Below are 22,976 nucleotides of genomic sequence, written 5' to 3' on the forward strand. Positions count from 1 at the left end.
TAAGTAAAAATACAATATTCAAAGTATACCCGGACTCTGTCACTTTTACAAGGACTTACATTTCTATGTTCCTTCACCAGAATGTTAAAAGTATATATTAACTATCTTAGATGAAACTGTAATGTCCAGAATATTTGAATTCATTGTTACAGTAAATTGAATTTAAATGTGTTATTCGCAAGAAAAACAATTAAAATCATTTATCCCGCCGTTACATAACTGAATACTGTTGAAAAACGGCGTTAAACCTAAAACAAACAAATACATTCGTTTATTGTGCTTCGAAAAGTGTTGTTTTTTTTTCCTTACAAAGTAAAGGTATCGCCCAACAAGGAAACTGAATGCCTCTCGATTTCTTTTGTATAAGACTTTAGACCTACTAGGTTCTTTCTGCAAATCAATATCATAAACAGTAGGTATAAACTGAGTAACATGCCTCTTATTGAGAGGAACGTGGCAGATGCTCAGTTTGAACAGTAGGTATAAACTGAGTTAAATGTTCTAATTGTGAAGGACATGGCAGATACTCAGTTTGAACATAGGTGTAAACTTATTGAGAGGGACATGGCAGATGCTCAGTTTGAATAGTAGATGTAAACTGAGTCAAATGTTTTTTTATTGAGAGGGACATGGCAGATGCTCAGTTTGAACAGTAGGTGTAAACTGAGTCAATTTTACTGAGAGGGTGACATATCAGATAAATACTATGGATTAGTCGACGAACATGTGTTATGACTTCCGTTTAAGTGAGGAGACATGGTGCCACTCGATCTGCATTATTCATACGAGAGCACTGGGAAACAACTTCGTAACCGTGCTATTACAAGATTCAACGCCGAGTTGAGGCTCGAACCCACATCATGAGGGCAAGTGATTGATGTCAGCGAAAGCAAGGAAGACCAGAAATGATTGGACAGTGGACTTAAATAACCGAATAAGTCACCAATTCAGTAAATACTCAGTATAATGTAAGCAGCATTTAAGACGCTCGATAGTTAGCCGAGGAACAATATCTCAGGCAAGCCTGTGACGTTGACGAAAGCTTACGTTTGATAAACCGAAAGTGATGGCGTAAGGTAGCTTATCCGGAAAACTTCGAATAATTCCGGGATAAGGCGTACGAAAAAGAAAATCGTTTTATAAATCGATGGCAACCCGCGAGTAAACTTATTACAATGTCACAGTTACTACCTTTCTAAAGTTAAAATATGATATTAAAACATCTTATAAGTTATATAATAAAATTTCTGAAAATTTGCTTGAAATGTGCGGTTCACTTTAATTACTTTTAATCATAGTCAAATATCTCAAAAGATAAGCACATGAGCCTACACATTTTATTTCACCACATTACAGTTCATATGTTTATCTACGACTGCGAGAATTTTTATTTAAAATCTACTTTGTAGACAAAATTCTATTCGCAAAAATGTTATGAAATATGTGATTTTCCCATAGACTCCCATTATGAAAAAAAGGGCGAGGTCCAATTTTTTCCTATCAGTCTAGCAAAATATCAAGCCCACGATTATATATTTTTTATTTGTTGAATATTCTACGTATATTCTAATGTTTTGAAAAAATCGGGTTTTATAAAGTTCTGCATTATAGGAAAAAATTCTATCTGAACGCGCAGAACTACAGTCGTTGGTTCTACTGAGGTGCCCGCTCGTGATAAAATAATACACGGAGGGGCATCTGGGGTCTTCCTCCAACATTAAAGCTAGAAAGTCGCCATATGACCAATAATTGTATTGGTGCGACGTAACCCCCCCCCCCCCCCCCCCCCCCCCCCCCCCCCCCCTCACACACAAAAAGAAATTGATTATATAAGTACGTCCTTTTTCCTTAATAGCATAACTGCACACATTGTTGTTATTGAAAACTCATCTTAAGTAAATTGATTAGGATCGTGTGTGTTACCCTCTTTATGCGAAATAATATGAGCCGCGCCATGAGAAAACCAACACAGTGGCTTTGCGACCAGCATGGATCCAGACCAGCCTGCGCATCCGCGCAGTCTGGTCAGGATCCATGCTGTTCGCTTTCATAACCAATTGCTATTAGAGAAACTGTTAGCGAACAGCATTGATCCTGACCAGACTGCGCGGATGCGCAGGCTGGTCTGGATCCATGCTGGTCGCAAAGCCACTATGTTGGTTTTCCCATGGCACGGCTCATATAAAGTTTAAAACATATTCTTTAAGTTAATGGTTTTGTTTTGCAAATATCTAATGAGTAAAACGCAATGTGTGTCTAAGCTTGCTGAATAGCAAACTGAAGTTCTTGAAGACTTTCGAAGTAACGTTTATATACGTTACAGTCAATTCAGTTAGTACATGTATGTCGAAAATCTTAAATTGCACTATTACAAATCTATAAAATAAATTTTAGAAAATTCAGGAAATTATACGAAACTGTTATGTACAATAGAGAAAAGTGGAAACTTCACAGGTCGCTCAACACGACCAAAACGAAAATGTTGCAGGTTCGGTTTGATTGAGCCTTTTCATGGACGGTAGTGGAAATGAACGCTACCGTCCATGCCCTCTAGCCCTGCGTTGAGCAGAACTCAACATTTACACATGCTAAAAGTACAAAAAGCAATTTAGAGACATCCGCAGATGTATTCAAACGGCGGTGAACATGGAACCTTCAATAATACACGTGTTGAGGCGTGTAATTCCATGAAGAGCGGCGTTTGGTCCCCAGATAAAGTAAAGGGTTTGCCCCAAACGAGAAAACAATGGGAAGAACTAAACAAACTGGAATTTAGGAAGGGGATCTGAGGTTATGGAGCCTGCGTATCACAGGAACTGTCAAAAGACAAAATTAAAAAGCAGGCACCATATCCAAGGGGTGATTAAACAATACCCAAGGCTATGAAAGCGGCCGAAAAGGGCATGTTGAGAAACTAAACAGTACCAATAACACGACATAAAAGTCGTGCCGAACGATCTGAGAAGATCGAAATATAACAGCCCTGATTGAATGTACGGAGAGACTTTTTACGGCCGCCACACGGCACAAACAACGCTGCTGTGATAATAAAATAGAGAAAAGTGGAAACTTCACAGGTCGCTCAACACGACTAAACGAAACTGTTGCAGGCTCGGTTTGATTGAGCCTGTTCATGGACGGTAGTGGTAAGCCATTTATTCATTTTCAAAACTATTCACCTAAAACTACGGGGAAATTGTCTGTCTAAAAAGAATGCTTCAATGTATCCAGGACTGCAAGTGTAACTGTAGCAATTTATTTCGTTTTGACAAGGTCTTGATTTCTGTATTTAAACGTCAAAAATAAATACCTTACCTGTGTCACAATTACTCCCCGTGTATCCTGGACTGCACGTGCAGCTGTAGGAATTCACATTATCAATACATGTTGCCCCGTTTTGACATGGTTCTGAACTGCACTCGTCAATATCTATGAGATAAGTGAAAGCACCAATTTCTAAACAATAGGAAGAGATCAAATCAAATTCATTAACGTCTTTATATTTCAAGGTCTGGTTATTTTAGTAAGTCCTTTTCTGTATTATTGTATCAAATATTAATACATTTCTTGGAAATGTGCGTACTGAAATTTTATTTTAAACGCATAAGCTGGCTCGATTCGCACAGCAACGGGCTATCCCGATCAGGTGATCGGTACACCGGAATGCTTCGTAATGTTCCGTCGGGCTAGTCGGCATGTCTGTCCAGCATGTGTATCAAATTAATGCGCGCTCAACTAGCCTAACAGAAACGAGTATAAATCGGGTGATACCGGGCCGTACAATCGAGCCTACCTTTGATTCGGATAATGTTTGTTATATCCTTTATGTGAAAGAACACAAATGCTAAAATATAATTATATTATTTTGGGCTGATTTTCGCTTGAAAATTTCTATCTACCTTACTTTTAATTACCGTGTATATGGGACTGACGTGCAGCTGAAGGAAGTGACCTACCTGTACTACAATTAGTTCCCGTGTATCCCGAGACACACGTGCAACTGTAGACGTTAACACCATCAACACATGTTGCCCCGTTCTGACATGGGTTTGAGATGCACTCATCAATGTCTATAGGTTTAATCAAAGTTCTGCTTTTACAGCAATATCAAAATATTAAATAAAACTTTCACATAAAAATAAATTTAACAAAGCCTTACATTTTGTTTACCATAACGTTCTTCCTTCACATTTCATGAAAATAATATAGTTCAACATTAAAATAAAACTACGATACATAATACATCAAAACATTTTTAAATACATTAAGTGTGCCATAAATCACATGCATGTGATTCCTTATGACGAAAGTTTCATTCCTTTTTATTGGGGGAATTCATTGTTTACTTAAGGCATTGATCACCAGTAATTAATATTATCGGCTCTTTTCGTGTAATTACCTATTCTGCGCATGCCATTTCGGTATTTTGTGGCTAGTTGCGCGTAATACAGTAAGAGAATTCTGACCTAGCATTAGCACATTATGCAATCTCAAGTAAATCACAAATTGTCATTAAGGGTCCGTTACACTATGATCAAACTATACATCAACTGTATGCAAAGCAAAATTATAAATAGCATGTATGCTTCTCATTTGTTGCAAATGTAACACCGGTGTAACCAGGGCTATACGTGCAGCCGTACGAGTTGACATAATCCACACAAGTGCTTCCGTTCAAACGAGGATTTGGACTACATTCCACCATTTCTGTTTGTGTTCAATCACATTATCAAACATGGGCAAAAGTCATTAACAATCAATATTAACATTCTAATATGTTGTGCATCTTTCTACATTTCTATATGATTGACTTTCCAAAAGAACTTTAAATATCAGTAGTAGTGGTGAATGTATATAGTATCGAGTTCGCCTTCAACCTTTCTTATCTGTCTCACAATTAGTACCGCTGTAAACAGGACTGCACGAACACTTGGACAGTCTTCGTGAAACTACACATTATATAAGTGTGCTGTATGAAAATTAAAAAAAAAACATATCTTTATAAATATTAACATAAAATTCTGTGCCAATTAAAACAAACAGTTTGCCCTAGCCTCTTTATTCCTTACTTGTCTCACAGTTGGTACCGGTGAATCCTGGAATGCATGTACACATGTATGAATTTCCGATATTGACGCAAGCACCATTTACACAGGGGTTCTGGTTGCAGGCACCCGTTCCCAATTCTTGATTTTTAAAGAATAAATTGAACGGTATGTACATACGTTAAACATAGTATTTTTGACACAATCTATGTTGTAAAACATTGAGAAATAAACACTTTCAAATTATGCGCATACTTTCGACCTAGCTATCTAATACATCTACTTTTTATCTTGTCAGCTTTTCGAATGCACAGATCAATAATGTTATCTTAAAGAGGAATTAACGAGATGCAATCATTTGCATCCAATATTTACAAAAAAAAAATAATAAAATGCCTTACCTATCTGGCAGTTAATTCCTATGTAACCTGCATTGCACATGCAGCTGTATGAATTAACACCGTCGATACATGCTGCCCCATTCTGACATGGATTTGGACTACAATCATCGATTTCTAAACGTCGATTAGTCAAAAATACATAAGTTTAGTCTGAATTTTTATTTAGTTACACACAGGCAAAACTGAAAAATTAACAAAATCTTGTTATATCAATATCTTCTCTATATATCGGAACTCGTTTCATTTTCACACGGGTTTAAACACCGTAATCAAATCTAAACCTATTCGAGCTTAGCGAAGCTTGAAATATTAAATAATAGCACTATTCTGGGTATATAGTTAACAAAATACTTGGTACATTTTTAAAAACAAAACAGTTCGTTAGGGTCTGCCAGTATACATTCCTTACCTGTCTCACAATTTGTGCCAGTATATCCTGGACTACAAATGCACGTGAATGAATTGCCGATATGGACACAAGCACCATTTACACAAGGGTTCGTACTGCAGGCACTCGTCCCTAATACTTGGTTTTAAAAAGTAAATTGAACAATTAGTACAGACGTTGAACGTTTGACATAATCTATGATATTCCGTTAACGACAGATCAAACATTCATAATTTAAGTAGTCTGAAATTGTATTACTTAAAACACAGGCAAAACTGTAAACTTTACAAAAACTTTTCATATCAATATTTCATGTAGATCTATATCATATTGATGAACATGATGAACGTTGCTCCATTTTCACACGGGTGTAAATACCGTCATCAAATTTAAACCTATAAGAGCAACGTTGAAGCTTCAATTATTATATACACCTATTTTGGTATATTCTTGACACAAAAATGCTTGGTACATTTTAAAACAAAAAAGACAGTTCGATAAGGTCTACCAATATACATTCCTTACCTGTATCACACCTTGTGCCAGTATATCCTAGACTCCGCAATCATTTTGTCGAAAACAACTTTTCTATCAAATTTTGAATCATGATCCTCGGACAGGTATAAGTGCTCAACTGGATATGTTCCATTCAGAAATAAGAAAGTTATCACCGTTTTACGAATATTACTGCTGTCAGTACGTCACTGACGAAATCCGCCAACGTACGGCTGAACCGGATAGACACTGTAGTTAACTTATGAATATGTAGTAACTTAAAACCAAATCAGACAATGCAATTACTGCCTTACTTGTCTCACAGTTAGATCCTGTAAAACCCGGGTGACAGAGGCAGATGTATGAGTTGCCAACATTGGAGCAGTGTGCACCGTTCTGACATGGCTGTACACTACAGGCACTAGATCCTAGAACTGCATTCAAGTTACACAGTGAGATTTCACATAAGCAAGGAGACAGTCAAAATAAAATTTCTTAACATGAAACATCTTTTAACATTTAGCCTGCTAAATTTCTATAATGGACTGGTCCATCAGTCAAACTGGACAGAATCATTTATCATTTGAAGGGCTGTTTACTGAAAATTAACTGACTAAATAGTGCACAGTGCAGACCATGATCAGGCTGCACGGATGTGCAGGCTGATCTTGGTCTGCACTGGTCGCAAAGGCCGAATCACTTGCCGCCAGCAGGCTAAAGCTTAAAAATCAGTTGCACATCCGTAAACATTTAAAAAACAATTCGCATTTTAAAATCCAATATTTTGTAATACATAATTGAATGCTTTAAGTTACAGATGAATGAAAAATTTTAAAAAAAAGTACAGATATTTTCTGGCATGTCTTAAATGAACATTGTTTAGTTAAAACTTCTTAGTAACTTTTAACACTATGACACAATATCTTCAAATTTGATTTGTTGCTCATTTTTTTGGAATATTTCTCGGAAAAATTTCTTTCCTAATAATCGCTGTAAGTACAAATCAATATCTTGAAAGGCAAAAAAACTGAATTTTTAGCAAAAGTAGCATTTCATTTGTGCTTTGTTTAACCGTTTTCGTTTTAAATTTGTTCTTTCTAAACTGAAAACTAAAAATCTATCTGGAATAAATAAATTACTTCTTTCAAAATTTAAAGCTCACATGTCGTCCATATTCTTAAAAATGTCACTAAGTTTGCTTCATACCTGTTTCACAATTTGTTCCAGTGAACCATTGACTGCACGTGCAGCTGTATGAATTAATGCCATCAACACACGTGCCCCAGTTCTGGCAGGGACTTGAAATGCACTCATTTATTTCTAAATGACAACAAATAACTGATGGAGGTTTATACATTTACATATTTGAATGCATAAAGTGAAATTTACATATTTGAATGTATAAAGTGAAATTTACATATTTGAATGCTTAAAGTGGCATTAACATATGCGAATGCCTTAAATGACGTTTACATATGTTGTAATTCCTAAAGTGACATTTACATGTGCGGATGCCTAAAGTGACATTTACATGTGCGGATGCCTAAAGTGACATTTACATGTGCGGATGCCTAAAGTGACATTTACATGTGCGGATGCCTAAAGTGACATTTACATGTGCGGATGCCTTAAATGACGTTTACATATGTTGTAATGCCTAAAGTGGCATTTACATGTGCGGATGCCTTAAATGACGTTTACATGTGCGGATGCCTAAAGTGACATTTACATGTGCGGATGCCTTAAATGACGTTTACATATGTTGTAATGCCTAAAGTGGCATTTACATGTGCGGATGCCTTAAATGACGTTTACATGTGCGGATGCCTAAAGTGGCATTTACATGTGCGGATGCCTTAAATGACGTTTACATATGTTGTAATGCCTAAAGTGGCATTTACATGTGCGGATGCCTAAAGTGACATTTACATGTGCGGATGCGTAAAGTGACATTTACATGTGCGGATGCCTAAAGTGACATTTACATGTGCGGATGCCTAAAGTGACATTTACATGTGCGGATGCCTTAAATGACGTTTACATGTGCGGATGCCTAAAGTGACATTTACATGTGCGGATGCCTAAAGTGACATTTACATGTGCGGATGCCTAAAGTGACATTTACATGTGCGGATGCCTAAAGTGGCATTTACATGTGCGGATGCCTTAAATGACGTTTACATGTGCGGATGCCTAAAGTGACATTTACATGTGCGGATGCCTAAAGTGACATTTACATGTGCGGATGCCTAAAGTGACATTTACATGTGCGGATGCCTAAAGTGATATTAAGTCACTTACTAGTATTTTATTATTAATTATTACTGCATTATATTACGAGAAAACTTTATGTTTAATTGATAAATTATAACGTTAGTTACTTATGAATACAGAAAAAAAAGTCTTCAAAAGAAATCGAAGGCAACATCCTTTATATTTTAATTATACACACTATTGCAAATTATCTCAAATAAATTCAATTAAACGAAATATTACTTTCAATTACTTTCATTTCTTTATTCATAAGCTTGCATGACACGATAATGCGGTCGGTTAAAGAAACATTTTATAAATGATTGCCATAAATGTTTATGAATTTCGAGCAAATATTGATGTTCAAGTACCCAACCAATCTGCAGTGGTAATTTGAGTATATTTTAGTTTTATAAATCTCATATGAATGTTTTTCCTTGTGTCTGACTTTGAGATACACATGTCTGATGTTCAACCCCGAATAACTCCAATATCAAATGGTTTGTTTTATAGATATGAATCAAAAATTCTATCTTCTGAATTTTGCCACCTGTGTTCTGAATTTATTGAACCCGACGCTTTTGTCAAAGACGGTAAAATAGTAGCATGTCAGTACTTGCTACATATCTCAAATTTTCATTTTTGCTGACGATCAAAGCACACATTTATGCTGAAATAAACCGGCTCTAGAAACATACAAAATTTGGACCACAGTAACGGCTACAGTATATGGATGAGTCCAACATGCTTGTTTACTTAATTATCTACTTCATCATATACAGTGCTGCAGTCTCTTATGGACGTGCAAGCTGGTCTTGGTCTGCACTGATCGCAAAGGCAGAATCACTTGCGTCTGCAGGCTAAAAGATAAAATGTATAATAATTTGACAAAACAACACAGTATATTCTTACCTGTTTCACAATTAGTTCCCGTGTATCCATGACTGCAGGTACAGCTATAGGAATAGCCGTTGCTGGAACATGCTGCACCATTTCTACATGGACTCAGACGACAGGCATCATGTCCTACCACTGTATTATCATTAAGAAAATTGAAATATCTGCAGACATAGATCTTCAAAATTGTTACAATGCCTTTTTTTAATAGAACTGTTTTGTAACGAAGGAGCTAGTGCCAATCCATGTGAATTTTCTCTACGCAGGTAACAGTTGTGCTTTAAACACGGATTTTTAAGAAATATAGGGCAAGAATTGTTCCTTCCTCGCGCAATGTGTCTGTCAGACATTGTCAATAATGTCTTCAAACCTTTCGTCCAAATTCCAAACACATTTGGTCCTCAAACAAATATCCGGGCGAATTGCTTGAGAAATGTACTAAAATGTTTGGCAGAGGCGGGACTAACCTTCCTGCCTGAATCAAGCGATTTTCCCCGTATGTACAATACTGAGAAGTCACGTGAGCTGGTCATCTTGTATTAAATAAATTATTCTACATTTGTATTTTGAATATTTACCTGTCCCACAGTTAGCACCAGTGAATCCAGGACTGCACGTGCACGTGTAATGATCAATACCATCAAGACATGTTGCCCCATTTTGACAAGGGTTTGGATAGCATTCGTCAATATCTGCATGTATTTTTTACAGAAATTAGTAATTCAAGAAACACAGTTCAAATGTGTATCCAAAAATTTAATAAATCCTCCATTTTGTTTTTTTGTTGCCATGGAAACCAATTTGACCAAATATTTAAATGCTTATAACTTTCTCATTTTACTCCAATTTTAAAAATTCTTTCACTTCTTTAAATGATTTAAGAAATTCCAGCTGACAAAAGTAACATAAGAACACCGTAGCCTTTGCCTTATACAGTTTCCGATGAAAGAACAAATATGCATAAGGTAACATTACGAAAATTCGAAACATTGCCACTTTTGTCAAGGTTTACTCAAATATACTCAAGTGTATATATAATATAACACATTAATTTATGTGGGACACCAAAAATTGTAAGCCTAAGCAGAACAATGTTCGCCAAGAAAGGTTGCCAATTTATCATCTCTTAAAAAGCAATATGATATCAATTTAACACTAGCTTACATACCAAGCTTTACCAAATTGCTCTAAGTTGCAGACTTAAGACTACAATTGAACCTTGCTTAGTAAGAGTGGACTATGCATGATGCAGAAGGCAAATGAACAGTTTTAAAGCTTTAGATACTGATACAGTAGAGTATATAATAGTTCCTAAGTGAAATCCTTCTTTCATGCAAACTTTCACTAAACGCTATGTTATATCTGTTAATGAGCAGAATGTTGACAAACGAGGCATAAATTTCACAAACAATGATCTAGACGTATGTTATTTATCACGTGAGGTCACCAGAGTATAGGCCGATTCGTTTCACATTTGCGGCATACGCCGTTTTGCCTCTGGCAACCAGCTAGACGTTCGTTTGATTTCCCGAGATAGCCAAAGCGGCAAATCATATATATTCGCATTATAAAATCGGTTAAACATCTGAAAAATTGGATTAATAACAGTAAAGGTAGAAACATAATATACAAGAATAATTTGCTAACGTTTTTGACAAGGCCCCACTAGAAAATAATTATAAATTGGAAATTTATCTTTTATATTTGCAGCTCACCTGACCGGCGTACGCCGAAGCGTTCGTTTATTATTAAACCGGCGAAAATTATTTTTTTGCCGCTCATGTGACCGGCATGCCTCGGGTTGAGTGAAACGAACTGGCCCTATTTGTTAGAAAATGTAGTGGGATACGATTCGGTGAAGTAGTTTTAGAGAGACTTACTTACATGCAAAACTTTGGTGACTTGGACTACGACAAAAGTTCCTCTGTCTAAAAGTTTATATATCAACTAGTTTTATAACCCTGAAGACACATTGAAGTTTCAATTAAATATCTGCATTAGTATGGAGACAGTAACTTGCATGTAGAACTTTAACCAGGACTTTTTGAGTCCAAAAGGGGGCATAATTTCTCCAAAATACATGTCAGAGTTATGGGACTTGATCCATTGAGGTTGGTAATTGATCTAGGAAAAGAAAACAAAAAGTTTAAAATCTATATGCCTTTAAGTAATAGCTGTATGTACTTGCACGCATAATTTTAAGCAGGATTTTCCAAGTGCAAAAGGGGGCATAATTTGCCTAAATACATGTTAGAGTTATGGGACTTGACCCAGTGAGGTTGGTAATTGATCTAGAAGAAAAATAAGTTTCAAATCTATATGCCTTTTAGTAATAGCTGTATATACTTGCACGTAAAACTTTACTTAGGATGTTCTTAGTCCAAAAGGGGGCATAATTTGGCCAAAATGTAGGACAGAGTTATGGGGCTTGATGCTATCAACTTGTTTTATAACCCTGAAGACACATGTGAAGTTTCAATTCAATAATGCATTAGTTTTGGAGAAAGTAACTTGCATGTAAGCTTTATACAGGATTTTCAAAGTCAGAGTAATGGAAAATAATCCAGTGCGGTTGGTAATTGATCTAGAAAAAGAAACAAAATATAAGAATCAAATCTATATGCCTTTAAGTTATAGCTGTATGTACTTGCACGCAAAACTTAAATCAGGATTTTCAAAGTCCAAAAGGGGGCATAATTTGCCTAAAATATATGTCAAAGTTATGGGACTTGACCCAGTGAGGTTGGTTATTGATCAAGAAAAAGAAAAAACAAGTTTCAAATCTATATGCCTTTTAGTTATAGCTGTATGTACTTGCAAGGAAAACTTTAACCAGGATTTTCCAAGTACAAAAGGTGGAATAATTTGGTCAAAATGCAGGTCAGAGTTATGGGACTTGGTGTTATCAGCTAGTTTAATAACCCCGAAGATACATATGAAGTTTCAATTCAATATCTGCATTAGTTTTGGATACAGTAACTAGCATGTAGAACTTTAACCAGGATTTTCTGAGTCCAAAAGGGGATCATAATTTGCCCAAAATACATGTCAGAGTTATGGGACTTGATCCATTGAGGTTGGTAATTGATCTAGAAAAAGAAATCAAAGTTTCAAATCTATATGCTTTTAAGTAATAGCTGTATGTACTTGCACGCAAAACTTTAATCTGGGTTTTGCGAGTCCAAAAGGGGGCATAATTTGCCCAAAATACATGTCAGAGTTACGGGACTTGACCCAGAGAGGTTGGTTATTGATCTAGAAGAAAAACTAGAAAATGCTTTTCTAAAAAAGCGCATGTCTCCCCAAATGCAAAGTCCTATAGGCAAGAAGTCAATAGGGGTCAGGAGCGGAAGTCAAAGAGACACTGGTGGTTGGCTGCAATAGGGATCATCTACTTGGCATGTCCAGTCATCCCGCTAAGTTTCAACACTCTTGGCCTAGTGGCTCTCAAGTCACTGTTCAGGCTCCTGTGACCTTGACCTTTGATCAAGTGACCCAAAAATAAATAGGGGTCATGTACTCTGCATGTCCAATCATCCTTTTAAGTTTAAACATTCTAGGTCAAGTGGTTCTCAAGTTATTGATCGGAAATAATTTTACATGACCAGGCTCCTGTGACCTTGACCTTTAATAGATTGACCCAAAAAACAACAGGGGTCATCTACTCTGCATGTTCAATCATCCTATGAAGTTTCAACATTCTGGGTCAAGTGGTTCTCAAGTTATTGATCGGAAATTGTTTTCCATGTTCAGGCTCCTGTGACCTTGACCTTTAACAGAGTGACCCCAAAATCAATAGAGATCATCTACTCTGCCTGTTCAATCATCCTATGAAGTTTCAACATTCTGGGTCAAGAGGTTCTCAAGTTATTGATCGGAAACGGTTTTTGATGTTCAGGCCCCTGTGACATTGACCTTTAACAAAGTGATCCCAAAAGTGTTGGGGGTCATCTTCTCTGCATTACCAATCACCCTATAAAGTTTCAACATTCTGGGTCAAGTTGTTCTCAAGTTACTGACCGGAAATTGTTTTCAATGTTCAGGCTCCTGTGACCTTGACCTTCAAAGAGTGACCCTAAAATCAAAAGGGGTCATCTACTCTGCATGACCAATCATCCTATGAAGTTTCAACATTCTGGGTCAAGTCGTTCTCAAGTTATTGATCGGAAATGGTTTTCCATGTTCAGGCCCCTGTGACCTTGACCTTCGACGGAGTGACACCAAAATCAATAGGGTCATCTATTTTGCATGTCCAATCATCCTATGAAGTTTCAACATTCTGGGTCAAGTCGTTCTCGAGTTATTGATCGGAAATGGTTTTCCATGTTCAGGCCCCTGTGACCTTTACCCCAAAAACAATAGGGGTCATCTCCTCCATAAGTCCTACCAACCTATGAAGTTTGAAGGTTCTAGGTCAAATGGTTCTCCAGTTATTGCTCGGAAATGAAGTGTGACGGACGGACGGACGGACAGGGCAAAAACAATATGTCTCCCCCAGAGGTGTGGGAGACATAATAAATTTCAAATCTATGTGCCTTTTAGTAATAGCTGTATGTACTTGCACGTAAACCTTTACATAGGATGTTCTATGTCCAAAAGGTGGCATAATTTGGCCAAAATGTAGGTCAAAGTTATAGGACTTGATGCTATCAACTTGTTTTATAACCCTGAAGACACATGTGAAGTTTAAATTCAATAATGCATTAGTTTTGGAGAAAGTAACTTGCATGTAAAGCTTATTCAGGATTTTCTATTCCAGAGTAATGGAACTTGATCCAGTGAGGCTCGAAATTGACATAGAAAAAGAAACAAATTAAGTTTCAAAGCTTTATGCATTTAAATAAAAGCTGTATGTAACGCCAGGGTGAGTAGAATAGCTAGACTATTCAATAAAAATACACATGAAAGATGCATTTTTAGAAAATGAATATATACAATTTATAGAAATAAGGAAGAGTAGATATTGATTATACTTGAAAATGTTTAAATTTCACACAAATATTAAATGCTCTTTTGCGATAGGGCATGCCGACGCCATTATTGTTTTTGTTGTCATTTTCTTTCCTCAAAACGTTTCCGCTAGTTTCAAAATTCTAGAGCTTTAGTATTTTAAGATGGGTTGAAGTTAAAACGAGCAAATTTGAAATCTTGTCAACAGCATATTTTTCTAAGAGAAGACTGAATTTCAAAATTGTATGTTCAGTGATTTTTAAATTACTGGAAAAAGATCCATTGTGGGTTAGAGGTTTTGTTCAGTATAGATGCAAACTAACTCTTTGAAGCAAGTCTAACCTGTCTCACAATAAGTTCCGGTGAAACCTGGACTACATATACACCTGTACGAGTAGCCGCGATCGACACATTGTGCACCGTTTTCGCACGGGTTTAGTCTGCAAGCACTAACTCCTAGAACTATGATGAAATATGGAATAGACAGACATACCAATATTTTATATTCAGACATCTACAAGCTTGTCTCTTAACACAAAACTTCCTTTCACAATCATAAGTTTTGTTCATTGAAATTAATTTATTCATTTTACAATTTATATAACAGCTGACAGGTATACACGTATGTAATTAAGGACTTCGGACACTTTCTATATGAACTTGCCTACTCCAAGAGTGAAAAATAAACCACAAAGAAATAAGTATTTAGTTACATATACCATAAAAAACATATTTGAGATTATTTCTTAAAGTCAAATTGTTCAATATTTGTTTCATAAAATGGTAATTTTTGCTCTAAATAGAATTACGTACCCTGTTATATACATATAAAAGCTATTTTGCTTTAAAGAGCATTGTTCCCCCCCCCCCCCACCCCCCGTGCATCAAAACCATATTTGACCAGCATATGTAGATATTAATTATACACATTTTCTGTGACTATTGTGTTGATGCAAGGGGTGGAGCAGTACTTTTAAACAAAAGATATAACTACAGGGTGTTCCCAAATGTAAAGTAACCAATACTTTTTATATTCATTTTTAATAATTTGATAGTCACATATTTTTACATCTGTTTGTAACTAAAATAATATACAAATGTTTGAATGGGCATATATAGCAATGCTATACATGTATAGTAGTGAGAGAAGCAAATACTGTTAATTCATTATTATTCGTTGGGTTACATTTTCATTGGTTTATCCTGGTTGTTTGTAGTAGTAGATTGGCAAATGTGTGCTGTAAAATTCTATCAACACACCAGGTAATCTTCTGCACGCCCTCCTCGCGACGCACGCGCCACTAGCGATGAGGATGTAATTTGTTTTCCATTTTGTTTTTATTATTTTTGTATTTTCTATATATTTTTCATTTCTTTATTTCTTCATCTTCTTCTCTGTATTTATATTTATTTCTTTTTAACACATACTACATATGACACGCATTCATTACTTCATGTTCTTCCTTCAGTGAGAACTGAATTGAAGATTGTTCTTTGCGGCGGACTAGGCCTAAACAGAACAAAAAAGGGGCAATATGTGCACAGCAGTTAATCTGATCCTGACTATAGTCTATCCAACAGAAATAACGCTTGGCATTGACATGCCTGTGATGCATAGGTAAGAACAGTAGCTTCTTGGCAGGTCATATCGGTGACGGTTTCACATTCAGTGTGATGCCACGAAAGTGATGTGTCAAGTCGCTTTCCATGCAGATGACATATACAAATACGGCTAGACGCGAAAACGAACTAAACGGTCCAGCCGAGTTTCAGATGAAATTTTTATGCAGCGGCCTGCTTCTACTTTAGCCCTACAAATGACACATTTTGAATATGTTTTGCCCACAACTTCAGCCCTGAATAGACAACATTATCTATAGATGGGTTGTTGTCAGACTTATCCCGATTTAACTTTTTTCCGATCCAGCATCCTTAGGCAAGCCTCAGAAAGAACTGTCATTTCGGATACATTTTTATTACATGTTTAAGCGAAATGAGCCGTGCTATGAGAAAACCAGCATAGTGACTTTGCGACCAGCATCCATGCTGTTCGCTTTCAAAGCCTACTGGAATAAGACAAACCGTTAGCGAACAGCATGGATCCTGACTACCAAGTTATTACAAAATGTATGTTTTGTAATCTGTGCTTATCAAATAAAAGATCTGTTCTGTTCTGTTCTGACTAGACTGCGCAGATCAGGATCCATGCTGGTCGCAATTGCACTATGTTGGTTTTCTCATGGCGCGGCTCAAATATTATGTGTGCCACTGGTACTTATCCCAAGCAAGAACCCCCCATACGGCCTTGATAAGATTACTGCCTTTTCTTAGTATTAATGTTATACAGCAAACAAATATCTGCCATCACTTAGAGCTATACAGACATGTACATGTACTTTAATAACTACCTGAACCACTGGCACCAGATCAGAAAGAAAATGCCTCCGTACGTGTTATACCCTACCCCTAGGTATTCTATAAGAACCATGGTCGTGAACGGGAAATTATACTAACCCGTTTCAATCGTACATTTCTCAACTTAAACGCGCAGTTCGGTGAATGGGTATGTAGCATATTGAACAAGCGATAATTTATCTTCCATCGTGCACCAGTCACATTGTCTCAATATTCCATATTGCTGAGATTATCAACATATTTTATGCTTTCGTCAACGTTACAGAAAAAACTTGCTTGACCTTCCCTAATGAACATCCGGTCTAGAGGTCACGACAGTGTGCACATGTTTGGCGAAACGTAAACAAACAAAAACAGAATTTAAAAAAATCACAATTTTACACTAAAACTCCAAATGATGAATGAAATTCATCTTGTATACGATATTTAATTTGAAATCGTACATTGGTCTGCATCTGTTCTGTTTATTTTATTCATTTTGCACATTAATGCTGCATTTTCACATTTTAGCGAACACGTGTAGTAAAGTGACGATTGACATACATTTTCACAACAGCCAATCAGAATGTTTTTTTAATCTAGAACGGAACTTCACCAGGGAAGTTCAAGCAAGTTTTTTGTGTTACGTTGAAATTACTATAAACTACGCGTTGTTTTTCTAAGATAAGATGTATTAAAGAAATGCGACCGGTACTCAATGGAAGATAAATTACCACTTGTTTGATATCCATAGTACACATTTACCGCACTGCGTGTTTTAGGTATGAAATGCGCGATTGAAACGGGTTAGTATATTTTCCCGTTCATGACCATGGTTCTTATAGAATACCTAGGGGTAGGGTATAACACGTACGGAGGCATTTTCTTTCTGATCTGGTGCCAGTGACCTGAACCACTGTAATAAAACTGACCGGTCACTTATACATGTATACCTATTCACATATGTAATGCGTCAATAACTTTACATTACGAACAGTGTATAGATAGTACAGGTTGTTTGCAAAAATATCGTTCTCTTTATTATTTATTTATGGGATTTTAATCTTAAAATGTTATTTTTTTCCTTTAAAAAAATAGATTTTGTCACTTTTTTCGACTGAAATTCAAATATTTAAAACTTCTGTAAAGTGATGACATTATATTTTTAGGGAAATTAAACATTTTATTTTTTCAAGAAAATAAACCCAGGCCCAGATAAAGTAAGAAAAACATCTAGATAGGAACATATACAAATAATAATTTCTGCTGTAATAAATTAACTAATATATTGGTTTATCATTGACTCGAAACGATTTGGGTATTGTTTAAATACTTAAGGAGAAATTTGCATTTAAAATGTAGGCTAGAAGCATATGATAGTGTCCGAAGTCCTTTATATTCTGAAAAGTAAATTCAATCAAACTTCTTTTCATCAAGGTAATTATTATGTCCCTTAGAAAGCAAAAGTGAACTTGATAATGTTATGCTTTTATTAATCATTTTGTTTACCTTTTTCAGATATTTTTTTCAGAAAAATTTAACTTTAACAAAAAGTCAACAAAGTATAAAATACTATAAAACACGTGCACTTTACCTGTTCCACAATTTAAGCCCGTGTACCCAGGTGCACACATGCAGTAGTAACTGTTTACGTCATCGACACACACTGCTCCGTTCTTACAAGGGTTTGAACTGCACTCGTTTATTTCTGTTTATGTATAAAAATATTCTATTTATCTTCTAACAAAATAATGACTGCAAGAATTATTAAGTATCAAAGATAAATTCCGCTTCAAAATGTGCAATGCTTTTAAATAGAAATAAATACAGAGCAATGCAAATTAAACTAGGCAATGACAGGAATATCAAATACTACATAAAAAGTAGATGATCGAAAAATCAAACAGGACTTAGTCATATACCCTGGCATTTGAACATAAAGAACATTTGGTGATCGAAAGATTATAGCCATTTTTCTTTTCCGGTATATTAATTTGGTATTACTTGGGTATTTCAATTGACAGTCTCTCAGACATTTTCCACTTCAATTTGTCTCGTGCCAATAACAAGGACTTGGCGCAAATGTCGGAGTAGAAAGATTTTAGGCATTGTTTTTTCTATTATACGCATTGTTAGGTATTCAAAGGAGCATGGTGTAAGTTTTCTCCCTAACAAGACATTATTTTATATAAACCTCATTTTATGCCTGAATGATTTTTTTTAAACTTTTTACATTTAAATGGGTCTAGTGGTACATCTAATTGAATATCTTTTCTTACTGGCTACAGCTTTAACTGAACTTAAAATATGCCCAACCATTAACCTTTATATAAAATAAGATAACTAAATGTGGTATTTTAATGGTCTCTGTGGGCCAACGAGCTTGAATTTGATTTCGGCATTTTCATGGGAAGATCTGGGAATATTTACCTGTCTCGCAACTGATGCCAGTATACCCTGGAGCGCAGGCGCAATTGTATGAATTGGCCGAGTAACTGATGCAAGTGCCCCAGTGTCGACAAGGGTTCGGATCACAGGCACTGATATCTACAATTTTGTAAAGCGAAGATATAATATAATCTGCAGCCAGAACTAATGAGTCAAATGCTGTCAAGATTTAAAATTTTATATTTCTGTGAAAAATCATTTCATATTAAGATAGAAAACAGTTACAAAAAGCTTTAGTACAAAACCAGTTTTCGTAAAAGGAGAAAATAATAATAATAATAATAACTACCTTACCTTCCAGTTGTATATCCGACAAATTCAAAAAGTCTAAAAGTACCGCTTTGTGTATATCATCTTTCGAACCATTAACAACATATTTAAGACGAATGCATTGCAATGCATTGCTGCTTAAAATTTTCTGGAAATCAGTTGAAATATAAAACGCTGACAGTTAAAAATTTAGATATTTAAAATAGCTTACATTTGTAGCATTTTCCGGGATCGCAACCACAATCAAATTCGGGATTGAAAACACATACGTGGTGTTTTGGACACTAAAATGTAAAAAGAATGACGTTAGGTTTACAAAGAAAAATGTCTCTGAACTTGTGTATGTATTGCCATTTTGTTTTGGATGTAGAATTCTCTATGCGCAGGAGCCATCAAATGAAGGTCAATGGTTCTACCCAGATGTCCTCCCATGCCTAAAACAATACACGCGGAACTTGGATCTTCCTCTGCCATCAAAAGTTGCTGTTTTTGTTGTACCGGTACTTAAAATTGGTTCAAAATTAATTTCCTATTACCGCGTTTTTACAGCATCTACTAGTATATGATCGGCACCTCCCGTAGATGTGATCAGCCAGTTGCTATATCAGTCCCAGTCAGCTTTTAAGTTCAAATACTCTACCGATACTTGCCTTATACATCTGTTAGATCATATTAAACAGAATAGTTCTGAAGGTTTACATACTGGCACGATTTTGCTTGATCTACAAAAGTCGTTTGACACAGTCGATCATGCTATCCTTTGTTACAAGCTTACAGCAATGGGAGTTCAATCAATATATTTGTTTAAATCTTATTTTACTGACCGAACTGAGACAGTTTTTATTAACAAAGTTTCATCCGAATCTGCCAAGGTCACATGCGGAGTCCCTGAGGGAAATGTCCTTGGGTCTTTACTCTTTCTTTGTTCTTACGTAAATGGCATGCCAACGTGTATAGATTCGGACTGCAAGCTTGTATCATATGCCGAGGACAGCGCAATATTGTCTGCCCATAAAGATCCCCACATCATTTCAGAAAAAAAATAAGCAGAGTTATGTAAAATTGTTCAACATGGCTAATTGATATTAAATTGTCCCTACATCCTGGTAAAACGGAATGCATGTTGTTTGGTTCTGTTAGGAAGCTCAAGATAATTTCTTACCTTAAGTTGTTTGTAACGGTCATGTAATACCTTCTCAAAGTAATATTAAGTATCTTGGTCTACGTATCGACATGATTTTAAATGGTGAGCATATAGTAGACTCAATATTTAATTTCTACACAGACACTGTAGTAAATTTAGTATTCAAACAAAGGAAAAGTTGACAAGTGCATTAATACAGTGTCACTTACACTTCTCTTGTTCGGCGTGGTATGCTGGTCTCACTAAGTCTCTAAAAGCCGATTACAAGTAACCCAGAACAAGGTTATCCAATTTATACTTAATATACCACCCAGAAATAGTATTACAAGCGATATGTTTGAAGTAGTCAAACTTTTAAGGGTCGAAGATAGGGCTAAACAATTACGACTGAATCGTGTTTATAATATTTTCCACGGCATTACTCCACAATATCTTAATCAAAACTTTTGCAAAGTTTAATCAATAAACAACCGCACTAGATTTAGTAAATTCAACTTTGTTGTTCCAAAAGTCAAGGAATGTGGTGCTAATACTTATTATTTCAATGCAATTCATGATTGGAATAATCTTCCCGAGTTTATTAAGGCGAAACCAAATAATCATAGCTTTAAACAGGAAGTGAAGAAATATTTATTCAAGTGTATACGTCTAAGAGAAGTCACTGATACTATTTTGAGCTGAGACATTCCTGAAGATGAATATCTGTATTTTCTTTCGTTTAGTTTTAAATATTGAAATCATTACTCTGATGATATTCAGGACATAAGTTTTTTAAATAACGTTATGTTTTTCACTTATACATGAATTTTTGTACCTACAAATTAGTAACGATCACACATTTTAATTGTGAAGATAATGATTGAAAATTATATCTATCTAATGGGACCCCCATTGGAAATAAGTGATTCGTTTTACTCAGGTGTCAAGCATATCTTTTTCTGTGTCATAAAATATAAAATATACTTGACGTAATATTTCATGTATTAATAAGCATATCTATTCTAAGATTTTTATAAAATTCTTATCACAGCATTTTAAATATATTGATTATTGCATACATATTTTGTTACTATATAATGTTTTATGATTAAATTTGAATTGAACTGGAAGTAGCCGAGGTATATCGGTCTGCACCACTCGCTAAAAATATCCGATATTAATCGGTATTTGGTTAGACAGCGGAAGGGAGACAACTACATGTATACATAGCGCTGTTCTTAAAAACAAGGGAATATAATAGAATCGATTTTCATCCAATTCTTTAGTAAGGGAAAAATCTCTGTAAGACCTGAATTGTGTTGATGTGACTCAAGCCCTTCTAAGCATATAATGGCCGCTTCGCCCAACAAACGTCCCGCAATGGGGAACATTAGTCAGTTACTTCCCCTGATTATGTCCAAGAAGTAGATTGGTCCTTCCTCTGTTTTTATCGTTGACTTCTTTGTAATTTTCAAAATCAATATCTATACTAAATTTCATTGAACTGGAAAATGATTAAGGACAAGTTTTCTTTTAGTGCCTCTCTGCTAAATTTAGGTTTGATTAATCATTTTTATTTAGAAACTTACACATAAAATGTATATTTATTTTGACCAACCGCAACATCTTGGACAAAGGTTATAACGAAAAAGTCAGAGGAATCCAACTGAAAGGGACCAATGTTACATTTGGTTATCCTTGCGCTTTATCATACAACCTTTCAAGGGAAGTAACAAGCTAATGTTCCTCATTCCGGGCACTCTCAGGAATTTAGCGAAACTTCATAAGAAGCTTCACTATCATGAGGAGATTCGCATATTTTATTTTATGTTTTCCAGTGAATTATAGAGTTTTTCAGTGAAATAACAGTGATAATCCACAGTTTGGAATCAGTAGATTATCATTTTTATTTTTCACTGTTTTTGCCGAACTAGTTCCGGTTATCCGTCGCGACTGAAGTCAAATTATATACCGAGCGTTATGAATACCGGGGACCATAATGACGATGACGTCGTTAAAATGACGCCAATGGTTGTTATGCTTTCTGTTGATCTTTCCCGCGATTTTCGACATATTATAAAATACACAACAAAAGTAGAGTTTTACACATGAAATAAAAAGAAAATTTGTTTGTGTCAGTGAAATATCAATTTTATTTCACTCGTGAGCACCAAAAAAAAGTCATTTTCACTCGTCGCTACGCCACTCGTGAAAATATCAGTTTTTGATGCTCACTTGTGAAATAAAATTGATATTTCACTGAAACAAACAAATATCCTCTATGTATTCGTGATCCAGTCGGGTGAACTTTT

At 35.6% G+C, this 22,976-nt stretch overlaps 1 protein-coding gene across 1 annotated transcript in view; it reads right to left on the reverse strand.

The window, feature by feature from the left end:
• LOC123554999 (neurogenic locus Notch protein-like) overlaps positions 1 to 22,976 on the reverse strand; it is a 44,939-nt gene that overhangs the window by 19,318 nt on the left and 2,645 nt on the right. The window contains exons 3-14 of the mRNA XM_053548946.1: positions 19,753 to 19,825; positions 19,254 to 19,370; positions 18,418 to 18,531; positions 10,058 to 10,171; positions 9,495 to 9,614; positions 7,536 to 7,649; positions 6,644 to 6,763; positions 5,856 to 5,972; positions 5,447 to 5,560; positions 5,070 to 5,186; positions 3,957 to 4,070; positions 3,316 to 3,429 (exon numbers count right to left, since the gene is read on the reverse strand). Of these exons, the coding sequence (XP_053404921.1) occupies positions 3,316 to 3,429; positions 3,957 to 4,070; positions 5,070 to 5,186; positions 5,447 to 5,560; positions 5,856 to 5,972; positions 6,644 to 6,763; positions 7,536 to 7,649; positions 9,495 to 9,614; positions 10,058 to 10,171; positions 18,418 to 18,531; positions 19,254 to 19,370; positions 19,753 to 19,825 (1,348 nt within the window). The remainder of the gene's footprint in view (positions 1 to 3,315; positions 3,430 to 3,956; positions 4,071 to 5,069; positions 5,187 to 5,446; positions 5,561 to 5,855; positions 5,973 to 6,643; positions 6,764 to 7,535; positions 7,650 to 9,494; positions 9,615 to 10,057; positions 10,172 to 18,417; positions 18,532 to 19,253; positions 19,371 to 19,752; positions 19,826 to 22,976) is intronic.

This window comes from Mercenaria mercenaria, chromosome 7 (assembly GCF_021730395.1).
Source record: "Mercenaria mercenaria strain notata chromosome 7, MADL_Memer_1, whole genome shotgun sequence".
Lineage (NCBI taxonomy): Eukaryota > Metazoa > Mollusca > Bivalvia > Venerida > Veneridae > Mercenaria > Mercenaria mercenaria.